General features: G+C 36.3%; 1 protein-coding gene across 6 annotated transcripts in view; it reads right to left on the reverse strand.

Annotated features, from left to right (window-relative positions):
- The window catches only part of FMN1 (formin 1), a 188,647-nt gene that overhangs the window by 112,023 nt on the left and 61,005 nt on the right, over window positions 1-15,619 (reverse strand). For 4 of the 6 annotated variants that reach the window (XM_032110983.1, XM_032110984.1, XM_032110982.1 and 1 more), the window contains 2 exons: window positions 13,810-13,842; window positions 3,776-3,837 (listed from right to left, as the gene is read on the reverse strand). In XM_032110983.1, the coding sequence (XP_031966874.1) occupies window positions 3,776-3,837; window positions 13,810-13,842 (95 nt within the window). The remainder of the gene's footprint in view (window positions 1-3,775; window positions 3,838-13,809; window positions 13,843-15,619) is intronic. The other 2 variants (XM_032110985.1, XM_032110987.1) reach the window with 1 other exon arrangement.

Below are 15,619 nucleotides of genomic sequence, written 5' to 3' on the forward strand. Positions count from 1 at the left end.
ATTGTAAAATATTTTGATTTGGTGTTAAAACCTACAATTTCTGATGTATGCTCTGAAGCTGAAACGAAATTTTACTTTCACATATAAGTAAAAGACACTTTAAATTGCCAAAATAAAACTGAAATCACCCACTTCTATAAAGAGGTATTTTGATAAGCATTCTGGCATACAAGAGCTTTCAACACTATTTACCATTGCCTCCCACAGCTGAATTAAAAATTTCAAAGCATAGCAGGGAAAAGCAGCACCTTTTGTTATACCCATGTTATAATTGAAGAGCAATGGAAGCCTTCATAAATGGAAGCATACTGACCATGAGGGATAACAAATGGGAAGGTGAAAAGACAAAGAGACAAGGAAGGACTTAAGAAGCATGAGACATGAAAAAACAGATTTTTAAAACAATGAAATGGTGATCATAGAGCTAGAGTTTTATTACTTTATAAAAAATTAAATATTTTTATGCCTTTGAGGTCTCAGTACAAAATAAAAATAAATGATTTTAAATTATCAGATAATTTTGACTGGTACTATGACTTTTCCTTTCACATTCCTTTTTCTTCCACATATTTCAATGTTTTCTGGGGCACTTTGAGGCACTGGTTTTTAATCTCAATTTATGATATGAAATTGCTTTCAAAGTTAAGCAAGTTCTTCTGTGAAAAGGAAATTACTTTCCACCCACTTCTACATTTCAGCTCTTGGAACCTTCACAAAAAAGCAAAAATGCAAACTTTACCAAGGAGGCCACAAAGGTCACGATGAAAACCTCATGACACATTCTTCTTTAAATGAGGCCAGCTTGATCTTTCGTAATGTCACAGGCAGTTTTACACCAACTGCATCACCGTTCACTACTCCTTAAGTTTCAGTAATATCATTATAACTGTGTTAGATGTAACTATACAGGTATTTCTTTCTAAAATTTGCCATGAGATACTTTAAGAGATGTAAACCCAAGAATTTAATATACAATATTTATTGAATAATTTATAACCTAACTATAGTTAATAATTCTTTTATCAAATACCTATTAACATTTCTTACACTATATTATATTACATGCATTATGTAATATTATTATGGAATATAAAAACCTAAAGATACTATTATTCTCAGTTAGGAAATATGTAAAAGATCTAGTGAGCTGGTGGAAGCCTAACAACCTGTATCAGAGAAAAACACCCATGCATAGGGTACAGGGTTATAGGTCAGCTTAGGACTTTCATTCCATCTTCAAAAAGCAGTATTAAACTTCCATGTAACTAAAGATGAAGGGATATTTGGTACCTTTGTGCTTAAGGAAACAAGGAGACATCAGGGAAAAACTGAAATTTTTACTCATTTTATCAACTTAACTTAGAGAAAACAAAAGTATGCTGCACCCTTGTGCAGCTATGTGTTGGGTTAAATATTAAGCACTGCAATCAGAATATTGCCTTCATGTATATTCCTTTCTTTCAGAAGTCAGGAGTCCATTTACAGTATTTTGATTTAACGTTGTTGTCATCTACTTAGTTGGTTATTAGACACTCAAGATTTGGTTCTGCTGAACAAACAATATGAAGGTGTTGACAGCCACGACTTAACTACTGAGCAACTTCAATCTAGTCCTGTAACATGCAAGATAATTTCTGACCTAAAATTAAAACTGCCAGATACACAAACAGTGGGCAGGATGTTACCACCACACACACACTCTCAATTTAGACGGAAGTATGAAACGTGCACACGTTTTTGGGAACTTTTTCTGAAAGACTCAGCTGACATCTAGCGGCAAGAGCAGGGAAAGCAAAACACCTAACAGTAGTGAGCAGAAATTGTTTCATGTTTCAAAAATATATTACTCAGTATTTTGTAAATATACAGTGAAAAATTCAAGATGCATTACCCTTTTTAGACATTACCTTCATGTGGATGATTCAGTTGAATTGCATACATTCATTAACCCTTCAAGAGTTATGTGTTATGCAGATTGTAAGAGATGGTACAGATTCATCAGTTAATTGACTTGGTGTAATACATGTTGTAATCTTAATTAGTATACACATTACATGACAAAAACTGATTTCAGTGACATGAAAAAATGGAAAAAAGCTTCAAGTTTTGGTGGTAACATAAAGATGGCAAAATAAAATACAGTACTGTTGTTCACCCTCCCTACCCAGTGATTACTGTACATCTTTCAAGACTGCTACCTTCACTGCAACTTCACTGTCTCACAGATTCACCAACCCCTACAAACGAGTGGTATGGGTAAAGCCCTGGTTGCACTCTGGGTAATCTGTATGAAGTTTATATGAAATTAACACAGCGATAACAAATACTGAAGAATAAAAAACAATTAGGAATTCCTGTTCACACACTCAAGAAAAAAAAACCTTACAAAAAGAAACAGTACAAAAGTATAGGGCACATCCTAAGGCTAAAGAATAAACATATTACTCACTTATAAGCCACTATATACAGATTTCAAGGGAGAGGTTCTAGATAATGTTGCTTACTTTCACCTTCAGAGGACAGTTTAATAATATTTTGAGAACTTTCCCCTACATATACCTTCCAGAACGTAACATTTTTCTAAGCCTTTTAGGAATAATAAAGACTAAGGGTCTCACTCCTAACCTTTTGCAGAGAAAGTATGATAATCAAACCTTCTTCATAAACATCAGATATGGGATTTGGGCCAGTTTGCTACAGAGCTGGTTCAGAGAAACTCCTGTCTGTAGGTTCTTTCAGTGAGTAGCACAAAATCATTTAACCCAAGAATTTCCAATAGTTGGGCTATCTACCATAATATTTTACTGTTATACTTTTAAAGAATAAAATGTTAAAAGTTATTACATTAAATCATGCCACAATTTTACTTCTCCATTATATGTTCCCACTGGAATTTTATAATGCAAATTTCGATACTTCACATTATACAATGTGATCTGCCTAATGACATTGTTAATGTATCAATGTACTGGATTATCAGAATTCCTGCGTTAGTAAATCTGTTTAGTTTCCATTTTATTTGCCTTAATGATGACAAAGGAAATACTGAGTGTTTTGTAATTGATGACCTGTATACTAATGATTTAGCATATGAATCTGTATTAGAACACAGTGCAGCTATGCTTAAAAATATATCATAACTGGTGAGAAAAGGAAGATGCCATTAATTTTAACTGGTGGTGATCACCAAATTCAGTTATACTGCCATTTAAGTTCCTACTGTTATGATAAAAACACTTTCTTGTAAAATTCCACTTTACTTAGTCAAAGGAAAGTGAGTTCTAATACTAAACTGTGTTATTTCTGATTTTGATAACTAGTTGGTCAAGTTTACACTTTAAAAGAGGAGACGTCAATAAAGAGTGCTCAATACTAAACTTCAGAAAGTCTCATCACACACGCTTATGTTAAGTTCCTGTTAAAATTACAGAAAACTGCTTCTACAGAAATATGTTCCACTGAGAAAGAGTAAGTAGTTAAACACCAGTGCTAATGCAAAAATACTGCACTGCTGAGTTAGGGGGAAGAATTTAAGAGAACAACAGTAAGGAAAATGATAAAGAGGAAACAAATAAAACTGCTTTTTGACATCATTTATGAGTGCAGGTACAGATTTTAACCAGATTAATTTTAGTTGAGTTGGCAGTCAACTGAAAACAACTTCTACAGAGAAACAATTAAATTCTTAACATTTGACAGAAAGTATACGCTTGCACTACTTAAATCTGTAAAATGCACTAGAAGGGAAAGAAAATAAATCATTACAAAAGTATACCTTTAATGTTTCAATTTCTTCTTTGTGTTCCCTCTTTAAATGCAGAATGGCAGCTTGGTACTCTGTAGAAATAAAAAATTACTTTCCATTAGAGTCAGAAATCAATGTGCCATCTTCAGCATAGAGTATTTCATACAACACCACCAGCTCCAGAACGCAGGTGTAGGCTCTCAAATAAATGACCTTTTACAGCGGTGATGGAAAAGAAAACCTGAACAGAGTAATTAGCATTTTTTTCTAAGACCACATGACCAGATTTTCCATGGTGTTTCTGAGAGAATAGGATAAAGCAGAGGTCTTCCATGCTGAGAAGGGAAAACAGGGGAAAAGATATGAAAGACTGAAATAACAAAAGGAAACTTTAGTTTTGCTTAATTTTACAGATAAACGTGGAACTGATATTATGACATGCACATGCATGCACACACACACCCCCACCTGAATTCTAAAGTAACATGCATCAAATAGAGTGACTTAAATGGAACTTCAAACATATAATCACTATACACAGTTAAACTGGATAAAACAGCAATCACAAATACAAATGAAGACCTCAGAAAGTACCTAACAGTGAGATAAAAAGAATTCTCTGCCTTCATTCTATCAGACAAAGATTAATTACAGAGCTTAAGTACAGAATACTGTGAATGAGATAGAGGATAGCTCTGCTATTTAGTGAGAATATAACAAAATCCAAAGGCTGAACTGAAACTGAAATCCAGAGAAATTTAAATCAGCAGTGAAAAAATTAGGAGGCCAGGCATTGATCACACACGTTTAGTGATGGCGTGGATTTACCAAATGCATCTCTAGGACCACGAATACTATAGCTCCCCTCAACCTGTACCATGACTGCATTTGGCCAGATGAAGAAAGAGAAACCCTTTCAATATATTGGTGTAAGGGTTAAGAGACCTTAAGAGAGCCTTCTGTGAGACACCGGCCCAGAAGTTACAGCCCTCCTAAACAAGCAACCAGAGTTCATTCTTAGATGATCAAAGTCCCACTTCTATCTGCTTTCAAAAGTTTATTTCCAGCTTCCTGGCTTGGCTTCTGCTTTCTCAACTAAATGCTAATTTAAACAAGGATTGAAAATAGTCCAAAGAATTTAAATTTTACTGTAAATGTTCTCTAAGACTAAGGAATTTGTATTATCCATTCAATAGCAGAACTAACAAAATAGCATTAAAACATCAAAGTATGGACCAAAGTGCCAGATCAGTAAAATATTCCAGTGCTCAGGTGCTTTTTTTATTTCTTTTTTCCTTTTTCTCTTCAGAGCACATGAAGGAAAGAGGAAAGAAAAGATAACTTGATCATCACCCTGAAATCTGCATGACATGGAAGCTTTTAATGTAAGGCTATTTTTTTCAAACACAGGTGAAGCTATATGCAAGCAGCTGAATTGATACACAAAATCAGAAGGGATCAATATTTTACAAAGTATAAAATAAAAACCTTGGTGATTCCAGGTAGTTATAGCATCTAAACTTCTCCTTGCCCTCTAACAAGTCTCCACTTAGAGCTTTCCAGCATGGGAAAATTGCCTGACTGATCTGCTGGAATCACAACCGGTTAGATCTACAAACTTTTAGATTTTCTGCTGTTAATTCCTTTGATTGGTTGATATTCCCTCTGGAATTACAGGCTCTGCATATCCATTCACCTGAACAGGACTTAAAACAGTTGCCTCAGGTCCTCAGAAAAAGTTGTGACCCTTCTGGCACCTCAGCTGCTTAAGCACTCAGTTTGCAGGGCATGAACCTCATGAAGGTCCTGACTTGAAGGCTAGCTCTTTAAGGTCACATGATAACTGAAGCCAACAGGCTTTGAAAATGCTCCTAACAATCAGTTCTTAGTTTGGCTAACAGAAGGATACAGATCTATCTTAACAAAAGATCTACTTTCTATGCAGGATTGCCCGATGCTTAAAATTCTTTGGGATTTGGGTAAGAGAGTCATAATTCACCTATGCTGACATAGACCTGCACTAGCGCCAGAAGCAGATTTTTCACCATGTCTACCCATTCCCAACCCTCTGTTACTTGTTTTTTTATCTTGGCACTGTAGTGGTTTGTGCAATTAGAGAATGATGGAAGAACTTCCATGAATGAAATCTAACACAGCATAAGAAGTTTAAAAATTTTTTAACAATTAAATACATGTCATTATTGGCACATGTTTTTCACTGCTTCTAGGTGAAAGCCCTGAAACAAGTTCTAGAGATTGTTTCGTTTAAGCTGTGTTCTAAAGCAGAGGCAAGATAGAGGGTAGCAATTCTTTTACTGTTTATTTATTCCTTAAAATATACTTAGAAAGTACTAATTTATAAGATTAATAATCGTAACTAATTTCTTAAAACACTGCTACTGCATAAAAGCAAGTGCATCATAAACTGATATACTGTAAGATATAATAGCTTGTCTACTATGATATAAACTGACATTAAACAGCATAAGCTTATTTTGGTTCTTTCTACCATTGTATTACTTTTAACTAGAACAAACTATCTATTGGATAGAAGCTGACACCAAGCAAAGTACTTCAAGTCTCAAGCAAATGTTTCTTTTTCTGTACAAGATACTATAATGAAAAACACATCACAGTTGCATTGTTTTGCATAATAGAAAGTGACTCACGTCCATTCCTTTTCTATGTTTTGTGAAGTCACCTTAATTTAGTATAATTCTACATGCACAGCTAGCATCTTAAGAAAATAACCTGCATATGGCAATCAGAATCATTAAAATGCTGAAGAATTTGAGTAGAAAAAATAATTGCATTAATGTAATTCCAAAAATCAGTTCCTCAACATACTGGCAACCGAATAATAAAGTTTAATTATACAGTGGTGTTGGGATGCTGCTTAGAGTGGTAAAAATCACAACAGCAAAGTAAACAATAATGACATGTTAACAGAAGGAACTATAATCAGAACAAAATATAAGTCAGGCTTTATAAACTACTGAATTCTTAAATTCCATTTAACTCACAAAAAAAATTCATATAGACTACACATGAAATCCAGAAATACCAACATATCACTGAGTGATTTGTCTAGGTTAAAAATTAATGATGCCAGAGTTTAAGGAACGTGATATGGCTCTGTGTAGCCAGTCTGATTCTCACATGATCACCGTAACTCATTTGGCCTTATTAGTCAAGACATATGAACACCTGAGGGTAGCTCTCAGAGCCAGCCCAGATAGAAGGTTGCAGCTGAACTGTAGGACCTCCCACTTCCCATGTTACCATACCTTAAGGACCTTCAAGACTGACATGGAAAAAAGGTTCCAATCACAAACCACAGAATGGCTGAGGTTAGAAGGGACCTCTGGAGGCCACCTGGTCTGCACCTCCACCTCTCCTGGAGCTGGTTGCCCAGGACCATGTCCAAATGGCTTTTGAATACTTCCAAGAATCTCCATCCTCCTCATCCTCTCTGGGCAACCTATGCTAGTTTCTCAGTCACCTTCACAGTGAGAAATTGTTTCCTGATGTTTAGCCAGACCTTTCTGTGTTTCAGTGTGTGCTCAAACTGATCCTGATACCACGCAGCACCCGGCTCCCTCATTTTTACACCCTACTTTATAGTTCCAAGCTGATCCTTGTGTCAACAAGGTGACTCTTTACCTAGTTTGTGCCATGTCAGGGGGGTTGCATTTTCATAAAATCAAAGAATCATTAAGGCTGGAAAAGATCTCAAAGATCACGTCCAACCTTCAACCAAGTATCTCCATGACCATTAAACCGTATCAAGAAGTGCCACATCTACTCATTTTTTGAATACTTCCAGGGATGGTGACCTGTTTCAATTCTTAACCACTCTTTCCTAATACCCAAACTGAACCTCTCCTGGTGCAACTTGAGGCCATTTCTCCTTATCCTATCACTAGCTGACTGGGAGAAGAAACCAACCCCCTGGCCACTACCTTCTTTCAGGTAATGAGCAATAAGGTCTCTCCTGAGCCTTCTTTTCCCCAGACTAAACAACCCCAGCTCCACTGGCTGCTTCTCATAGGACTTATGTTCCAGATCCTTCATCAGCTTTGTTGCCCTGGACACGCTCTAACACCTCAATGTCAATTTTCTGAAGCTTTAAATTCTTTTATTGTGATGGATAACAGAAGACTGATTGTACAAATAACCTGTTCTACTTGCCTGGTCTCCAATCTGCCTGAGAGAAGACAGTGGCCATAGGGCATAAATAAGTTAGCTTCCCCTTAAGCAGATACTACTCTTGAGGACTTTAGAGACAAGCTATATAAAAATCAGACGGCAAGTGCTAAGTGCTCCCATCCTGAAAAATGACCAGACGTGAATTAGGATTTTGTTTACTGAGAAAATAATTTAAAACGTCACCCCTTTACGAAAGGCATTCAAGCAAAAAAGTAAACAATCACATCGCACAGATTCCATTCCAAACAGCTTGGAGTCTGAGTTTTCATTTACTACTTCTAATGTACTACTTTTTCCTTTGTTTTGAGAGTACTCCATCCCAAGAAAAATTTAATAAATGATATAAGTTGTTGCCCACTTGGGCATATTCTTTACTTTTGTAATCTGATGCTTCCTGCAATCAATAATTATAACCCACTGCAGCTAATGCAAACTTTCACAGAACTGAACATTTTTTTTAAGATAGTGAGATAAAGCAGAAATACATTAATAAGCCTTAAACAAATTTTGTTACATTTGCTGATAGTTATCAACACAATACCATGTCACTGTAAAATGTTTCACTAAAATATTTTTTGAAAGTAACATGAAAGTTGGCAAAGTACACAGGAAGCTGTATAGAGGCCTCAGTGAACACTAAAGATATACAGTGACATGACAACGCAAAATTTCCTTTTTCTATGTTGTTGTTGGAAAAATAAATCAATTATTCATTGTAAAAAAAAAATCCATTTACCATGAAACACAAATTTCCATTTACTCCCATGTTTTGCCATAGCCAGCAGACAACATCCTGATGAGAGAATGCCAAATTTGCGTTCAGGTCTTCCCTTCTTTTACTAACTTTGTATCAGCTGCAAATTCTCAAGTCTTACTTTTCCAGTTCAATGCTACTATTTCATTCTAGGTATGAACTTCTTATCTCCTTAGTTTTTAATATAAATTTTTATTTTAATACATTTTTTGTCTTACCTTTTTCCTAATGAATAGCTTGCTAAATGTTATTTGATAGTAACATATACATTTCATATTTCCTTGTTCAAATGTATGTTCTTATAAGGTGCTTGGGAATCAATAAAACACAATTTCTGAAGTGATGAACTAGAGAATTGCCATGATCCCGTTCTGCCACCCATTGATACAATTATTATTAGAAAGTATCAGAACCTCCAGTTATGCTATATTTGGTTCTGCCTACATGCAACTGCAGGAAAAAGTAATTCTAATTAGTATTTTATCTGACTTTAAAAAAAATTATTTTAGCATTGAACATTGCAAAGACAGAACCAGTCCAAACAGGATACGCCTCCTTCCCTAACTGTCATGTTTGGTACCAGTCTGCTTCATGATTTTAAAGTATGTTGTCAATATGAATCATATAAAGATAACATTGATTAAAAAGATTCCAGTACACCAGGAAAATATATTATTTTCTTTATCATTAGGTACTACAACATTTGAAATACTCCATTTAAAGCCAGGTATTACCATCTACCCAAGTAATGGGCTGCAAGAAGGAAATAAAAGTGTGTTTTAACTAACTACCAAGTGCAAGGAGGAAGTAACTCTGTGTCTTGTAATTTCATCAAACATGGTATGCAAACAGATAAAAGAATTGTTGTTGAAGCACAACGGAAAAGCTGAAGCAGCAACCCCAAACAATTAAAAATGGGCGAATAAGGAAGATGGACACGATGTGAACAAAGGGCTTAAAATGCTGCACTGCAGCAGACATGGAATTTGTTATAGAATCACAAACATCTACTGTGTGAAACAACAGAGTATCGCACACTGTGAAACAGTGGACAAATGCCTACAACCTTTTAGACATCAACATCTGCTAGAGTGAAAACTGCACAAATACACAGAGAAAATTAGGGGTATACAGGTATGACAACAGAAAGTTTTATTCATGTTCTCTTGAATAGCAATTTTTAAATTAAAAAGTACCTGGAACCCAGAAAGTTGGCTGTCTTGGGGTGACTTTGTGTTGTGTATCCCCCATCGCTGCCCCATGCCCAGAAATTAATTTTGTGCCTTTCTGTGCCTTTAAACTGAGCCTGAGAGGGGGAGAGACAAAACCGAGGGAACTTTCTAAGCAGTTTGTTTTCCTGTTTTCAAGGACGCAGAGATAGAGACGGCTCTGTGTTCAGCTGCGGCAGCAGTGTGACAGTGGGGAAAGCACCCGGCTTGCTTTCGGCCAGTTTTTCAGCTCCTTTTTTTTCTCCGGAGAGAGACGGAGAGTTGAACTTTTGTTTTCCTGGGACTTTGTTCTTTTTTCCTTTTTTCTTTCTCTGCTGGACTGTTTCAACATCAGAATACATCGGGAGGAATTTCCACCGAGGCTTGGCCCTGGAGGTGGACCCACCACCCCGTCCCAGCTCCAAGGAAGGGGAGGGAGATCTACGGAAGGACTCTGAAATTTTCCCAGGTTTCTCTCAGCAGAGCGAGAGGTTTTATTATTTAGCATCATTATCCTTTTCCTGTGTGTTTGTTAAATAAATAGTTTTTATCTCTTTCACTTTCCTTCAAGGAAAATTTATTTTTTCCCGAACCTGGTGGGGGAGGGATGGTTGTAACCTGCCTTCTCTCAAAAGATGTATTTCTAAGTTTGGCCAAACCAGAACATTGGCAGATACCAAAACTTACCTATGGGGAAAAAAGTAATGCAATACAGAAAAGTGGGTTACCCTGACTAAGTTATAAAAAAACCACAATCTTTTCAATAGTTATTGTACTTTATGAGTTTTAAATTTTAACACAAAATAATTTGAAACAAAGGAAGAGATATTCAATATATTGGGCTAATTTTTAAAGCAACGTGTTTTCTAAAATTTTGGCCCTGAAAGCTAATCTTGCAAATAAAACGTGCAACATAGGACTGCTTGAATCTACCCTTAATAATCATAAAAATCAAGTATCTAAAACAGCAGAATATTCTAGTATTAATAGGCCTTTGGTATCTGAATATGTATAAGTCCATCAATATTTACCACTTTATTATTTTCCTGACCTTCTAGGATAAACATGGTCTCCAGGCAATATACCCGTAATTTCTGTGGGCCCATTTGGGTCTATGGTTTCTACAGAGAAAGCTGAGTTACAATACTAAAGTGCTAAGGATATTGAATGGATGGTTTAGTTTCAGCTGACTTCTTTAAAACACACTGAATTCCAAAATAAGTACATCTCTAATCCTTTTAGTTAGAAATTCAGATGATCTTCAAAATATGAACCACGTATGATCAGTATTGTTAACTGTTCAAGAAGTTGCATAGGAAGAGATCAGAGATTTTCTTATTCTGTTCCACAAACAAGTCTAAGATGTTGTTTACTTATTTGTTTCGTTGGAATAAAAGGAAAAAGCATGAGATTTTTAAGGGATAGGCAAATATGATTTGCCCACTTGCCCGGCTTCCCAGCAGGCAGGAAGTCACACAAGTGGCCTGTAACTGTAAGTACCTAAGTGTTTCTACAAAACTCTGCACCACCACCAGAGTCCTGTAAGGAAGAGCCCACTTCGAGTGAGGTGTTGTGATTTAGGAATGGTACTCCTCAGTTTGGTGCCCCCCACCAAGACTCTCCCAAATGACACACTGCTCATTGTTCCTCCTTCCCCTCTCCCTTCCAGTTCCAGTGGGATGGAGTTGAGAACTGGAGGCATCAAAAGTGAAGATCACAGGTTGAGGTATGAACAGCTTACTGGAAACAGCAACGAGATAAAAAAATGAACAGTAATGGCAACAATATTATTAACAAAAGTATAGAAGACAGAGGGTGAGTCACATGCAAAAGTGCTCACCCTGGAACCTGAGACAATGAACAATGGAGCACAGCTTCTCCCCTCCTGCCATGCTTTTTCTACTGGAAGCCAGAGTCCCTTTCTCCCCACCCCTAACAATGATGTAAGGCAGTATCAAGTAACATTAGGGTCCTGGACAAAACTAGGACATGAGGGAAATGGGAAATGCTAGCAATTAACTTGTGAGGGAGAAAGATGTCTCTCAGACAACCCTACCCAGAAGTCCAGTTAATGGCAGTCTATAGAGACAAAATAACTTTCCTAACCTAAGATCACCAATGGCATGTGCAGGAAAATTCTAACAAGTTCCAATATAAGTTGCTTTAACTAATGCAAAATTGTCTTAACACCATCTTATTTCCTAAGAAGTAACCATGCAGCTGTAACAAACATGACTGGACTCTCATTATGAAACTTCAAAGGGAGCAGGAGGGCTTCAAAGTCCTTCGGATTTATTTCTTCTAGTATGATGTCTACTCACATCATCATCTAAATGGTGTTTCATGGTAGAATTAAGGACTAGTTCTTCAGTGACATAATGTAAGAAGGCTTTATCCTGGTCATAAGGTGTGTTTATAAATCTTGTAAGATAGTCACATTGAATCCTCACCAACATCCAGTATTCCTAACTCAACTACAAGAAAGGATCAAGAAAAAGAAAAAAAAAGAAACCAAATCTTAATCCTTACAAAGTTTTAAGTCAGCAGATTGCTATTCTGTAATTCTATGAAAAGCATGACAACAGGAAACTACCTAATGAATAAACATACACAGAAAAATATAAATGCTTTGAAACATGTCTCACTCAGTTCTATCAGTTCAGGAAGCAATTGCAGAAGCGATAAGTTATTGTAGAAAAAAGAGGAATACTATCAGAAACTCCTCTTTTAAAATGAATTCAAACTCAGCTTCATTTAGATATTACACATTTTGACAATAATTGCCCATCCCTGGCAGTGTCTAAGGCCAGGTTGGATGGTACACAGACCTGGTCTAGTGGGAAGTGTCTATCGCCCTGGCAGGGGAGTTGGGACTAGATGATCTTTAAGGTCCCTTCCAACCCAAACTACTCTATGATTCTATAATTCAATAATTCAAAAGAGCTGCTTAAAAGGAGCTTCTGAGTCATGAGCGTTTGTTCAAAATGTCTTCCTTAAGCTTCACTTAAAATCCAAAAACGGCCAAGGCTCTACATGTCCCGCTCTTGGTGGGTACAAAACTGAGCAAGAAAACACACAAAGACACAGCAGGGGCTACAAGTGAAATAAACTTGCAAAAAATCAGGTTAACATAGTCAATTATTTTCCTTAAAGGACAATTAAACCCCTTTTTCCTTCAAAAGACATCCCTATTGATTCATTACTGGGAGGCGTCCCTGCCCATGGCAGGGGTGTTGTTAGTAGATGATATTTAAGGTCTATTCCAAGCCCTTAACATTCTATGATTACTAATGACATTATCAGTTAGCATCTAGTTAACCCTCACATAGTTGTCAATGGAATTTTACTGGATTCTTTTGTAAGCCTTAAATGTGCTCTTCTTTTGAGTAAGGATCAGCGTAAGTCCAAATACTTTCAGAATAAACACTGCCAGATTATAACATGTCTAATTATTAGGCATATTAGATTGGGTTACATTTACTGGAGTTGGCTCACAATCAAGACAAATTGGGGACAGGGAGGGGGAAGAAGAGAAAGTAATACACCGGTTCTCAATTGTGATGTTCTTCCAACCAGACGTCAAATCTTAACTTCGCAAAATTTCACAGTCAGCACTGTGAGATTAAGAAGAAATTAACCTAAATTCCACTCCCTTTAGTGGGATGGCAGCCATTGAAACTCAAGTACCATGAGCTGGAATTCTGAAAAACGTTCCTGATCTATTACAGAACTTCTGTAGTCTTAACAAATTTTTAGTTCTGAACAGCGGTAGATATAGCAGACTCAGGCTTTACCACTTCTATTCCATCAAGGGAAGATAAATACTACCTTCACGGTAACAAAAGAGACCAAAGACTAGACACAGACAGACAACATTACACTGTTCCACCCACCTGGTGGTCCCTCCTCGTAAAGCTTTAGGTGAGCTAGAGACAAAAGCATAAGTAAGATTGTATTTAAGCTTCACATAGGGAATTTGTATTTTACACTCATTAGCTACGTATTCTAGCAGGGAGTTTTGCACACCCCTTGCTTTTCATTCATTACTGAAAATATGTAACTCAGTTGGTATTTTCAGCTCCCGCATATAAAATTTTGTCTTGTAAAAAATTGTCAACTGCCTGTGAACTGCCTCATTTCTGAAGTGTTGCTAAACACTAGCACTATTGATCAAATCAAATCTAATCTAATCTAATCAAAAAGCAAGTACTTAAATAAATTTCTACCATGCAAAAATATCCCATGGATGTTCCTTGGTTAACCATGGGCCACATGCAGTAACACTGTGAAAACAAAGCCACGTCTGCAGTACCCCCCACTACCAAAACCAGGCCATGCAAACCGAATATACTTGGAAATATTTCTATAAAGCTCCCAGCTTGATATATGCACAGATCATATACTGCAGAATTATTAAATCATTGATTATATTCATTCCTCAAGACTTTCAACTGGAAATAACAATCATGCTCACTCATTATTGTATTTTCATGTTGTATGGTAAGTGAAGGAGACCAAAGCAGATCAGAGAGCTTAGACTTTTCTGAAAGATTAATTCCATACAGTCTGATTAGAAGACAGAAGTTTGGGGTGGGAACACTTTCAAGAATTCCTCATTTTGGTTTTTGTTTCCAAAACATGCATTTTTTTTTAAAAAAAAGTTTCAGACTGTGCAATAACAGTGATGGATATTGCTGACATGTATGACAAACAAAATATGCCACCAGGTGGCAGAAATAAAATATTCCTAATGATTAGTAAAGTATGAGGCATGCTGCACTGTTTTGCAAAGAAAATATACGCTAAAGCATGCATGCTTTCCCTAATGCATAGAAAACTGAACATCAAATAAAATTTGGATGTTTTGGACAACCTACGTAATCCAAATGCCTAATGTATGTTCAGTTTTATCATCACACAGAATTTGTCTGAACACAAAACAGCAACTATGTTTACAAATATACTCAATACATGCTCATGACAATCTTCGTTATAATACTGAGTGAGATGCACTCTTCATCACCATTTCTAAAAGAAAAGGTAGAAGCATTCCCTGGTCAATCTGGTGACCTGAAAATTCAACCTACAACCGTGGAAATACTGGATACAGTGGGTCACAATGTTTCAAAGGTAAATTTTCATTCTTCAAAGCTGTTGCAAAAAGCAAGTATACCCATTAAAATATTATTCAGTATTATTCTATTGTGTTCACAACTATGCTATGCAAGAATTACCTTTTCTTCTTGGTAATTAAACAACTTACCTACTTGAATAATTTTAAATAAAATCTTACATGAAAACCTTTCCCACAGAAATCTCCATAACTCACAGTTCAAACAGATGCATTACTCCCCAGACTTTACATAACAATTTAGGAGACTTCTCTACCATAATCTCAAAACTTCATGTAGAAAGTAGAAGCTTTGAAGTTAAATGACCTATATAGCCACTTCTGGTCAGTACACTCATTTTTGCAAAAAGCCATACATATTAAACTCGGTGTGTGGAAACATGCAAAATAACGTTAACACAATTTAGAAGTAATTAGAGAACAAAAGCTGGAAAACTTGAGTGCAATCTACCTTTCTTGAGATGTACCACACCCTGTGGTATAAACAAAATCATTAACTTATAATTGCACTGATTCATTAAATTTCAGAATAGTGAGGGTTTCTTAATCTTTTCTCCCTGCGCGGTAACCCT

The sequence above is a fragment of the Corvus moneduloides genome, chromosome 6 (genome assembly GCF_009650955.1).
Source record: "Corvus moneduloides isolate bCorMon1 chromosome 6, bCorMon1.pri, whole genome shotgun sequence".
In the NCBI taxonomy this organism is placed as follows: domain Eukaryota; kingdom Metazoa; phylum Chordata; class Aves; order Passeriformes; family Corvidae; genus Corvus; species Corvus moneduloides.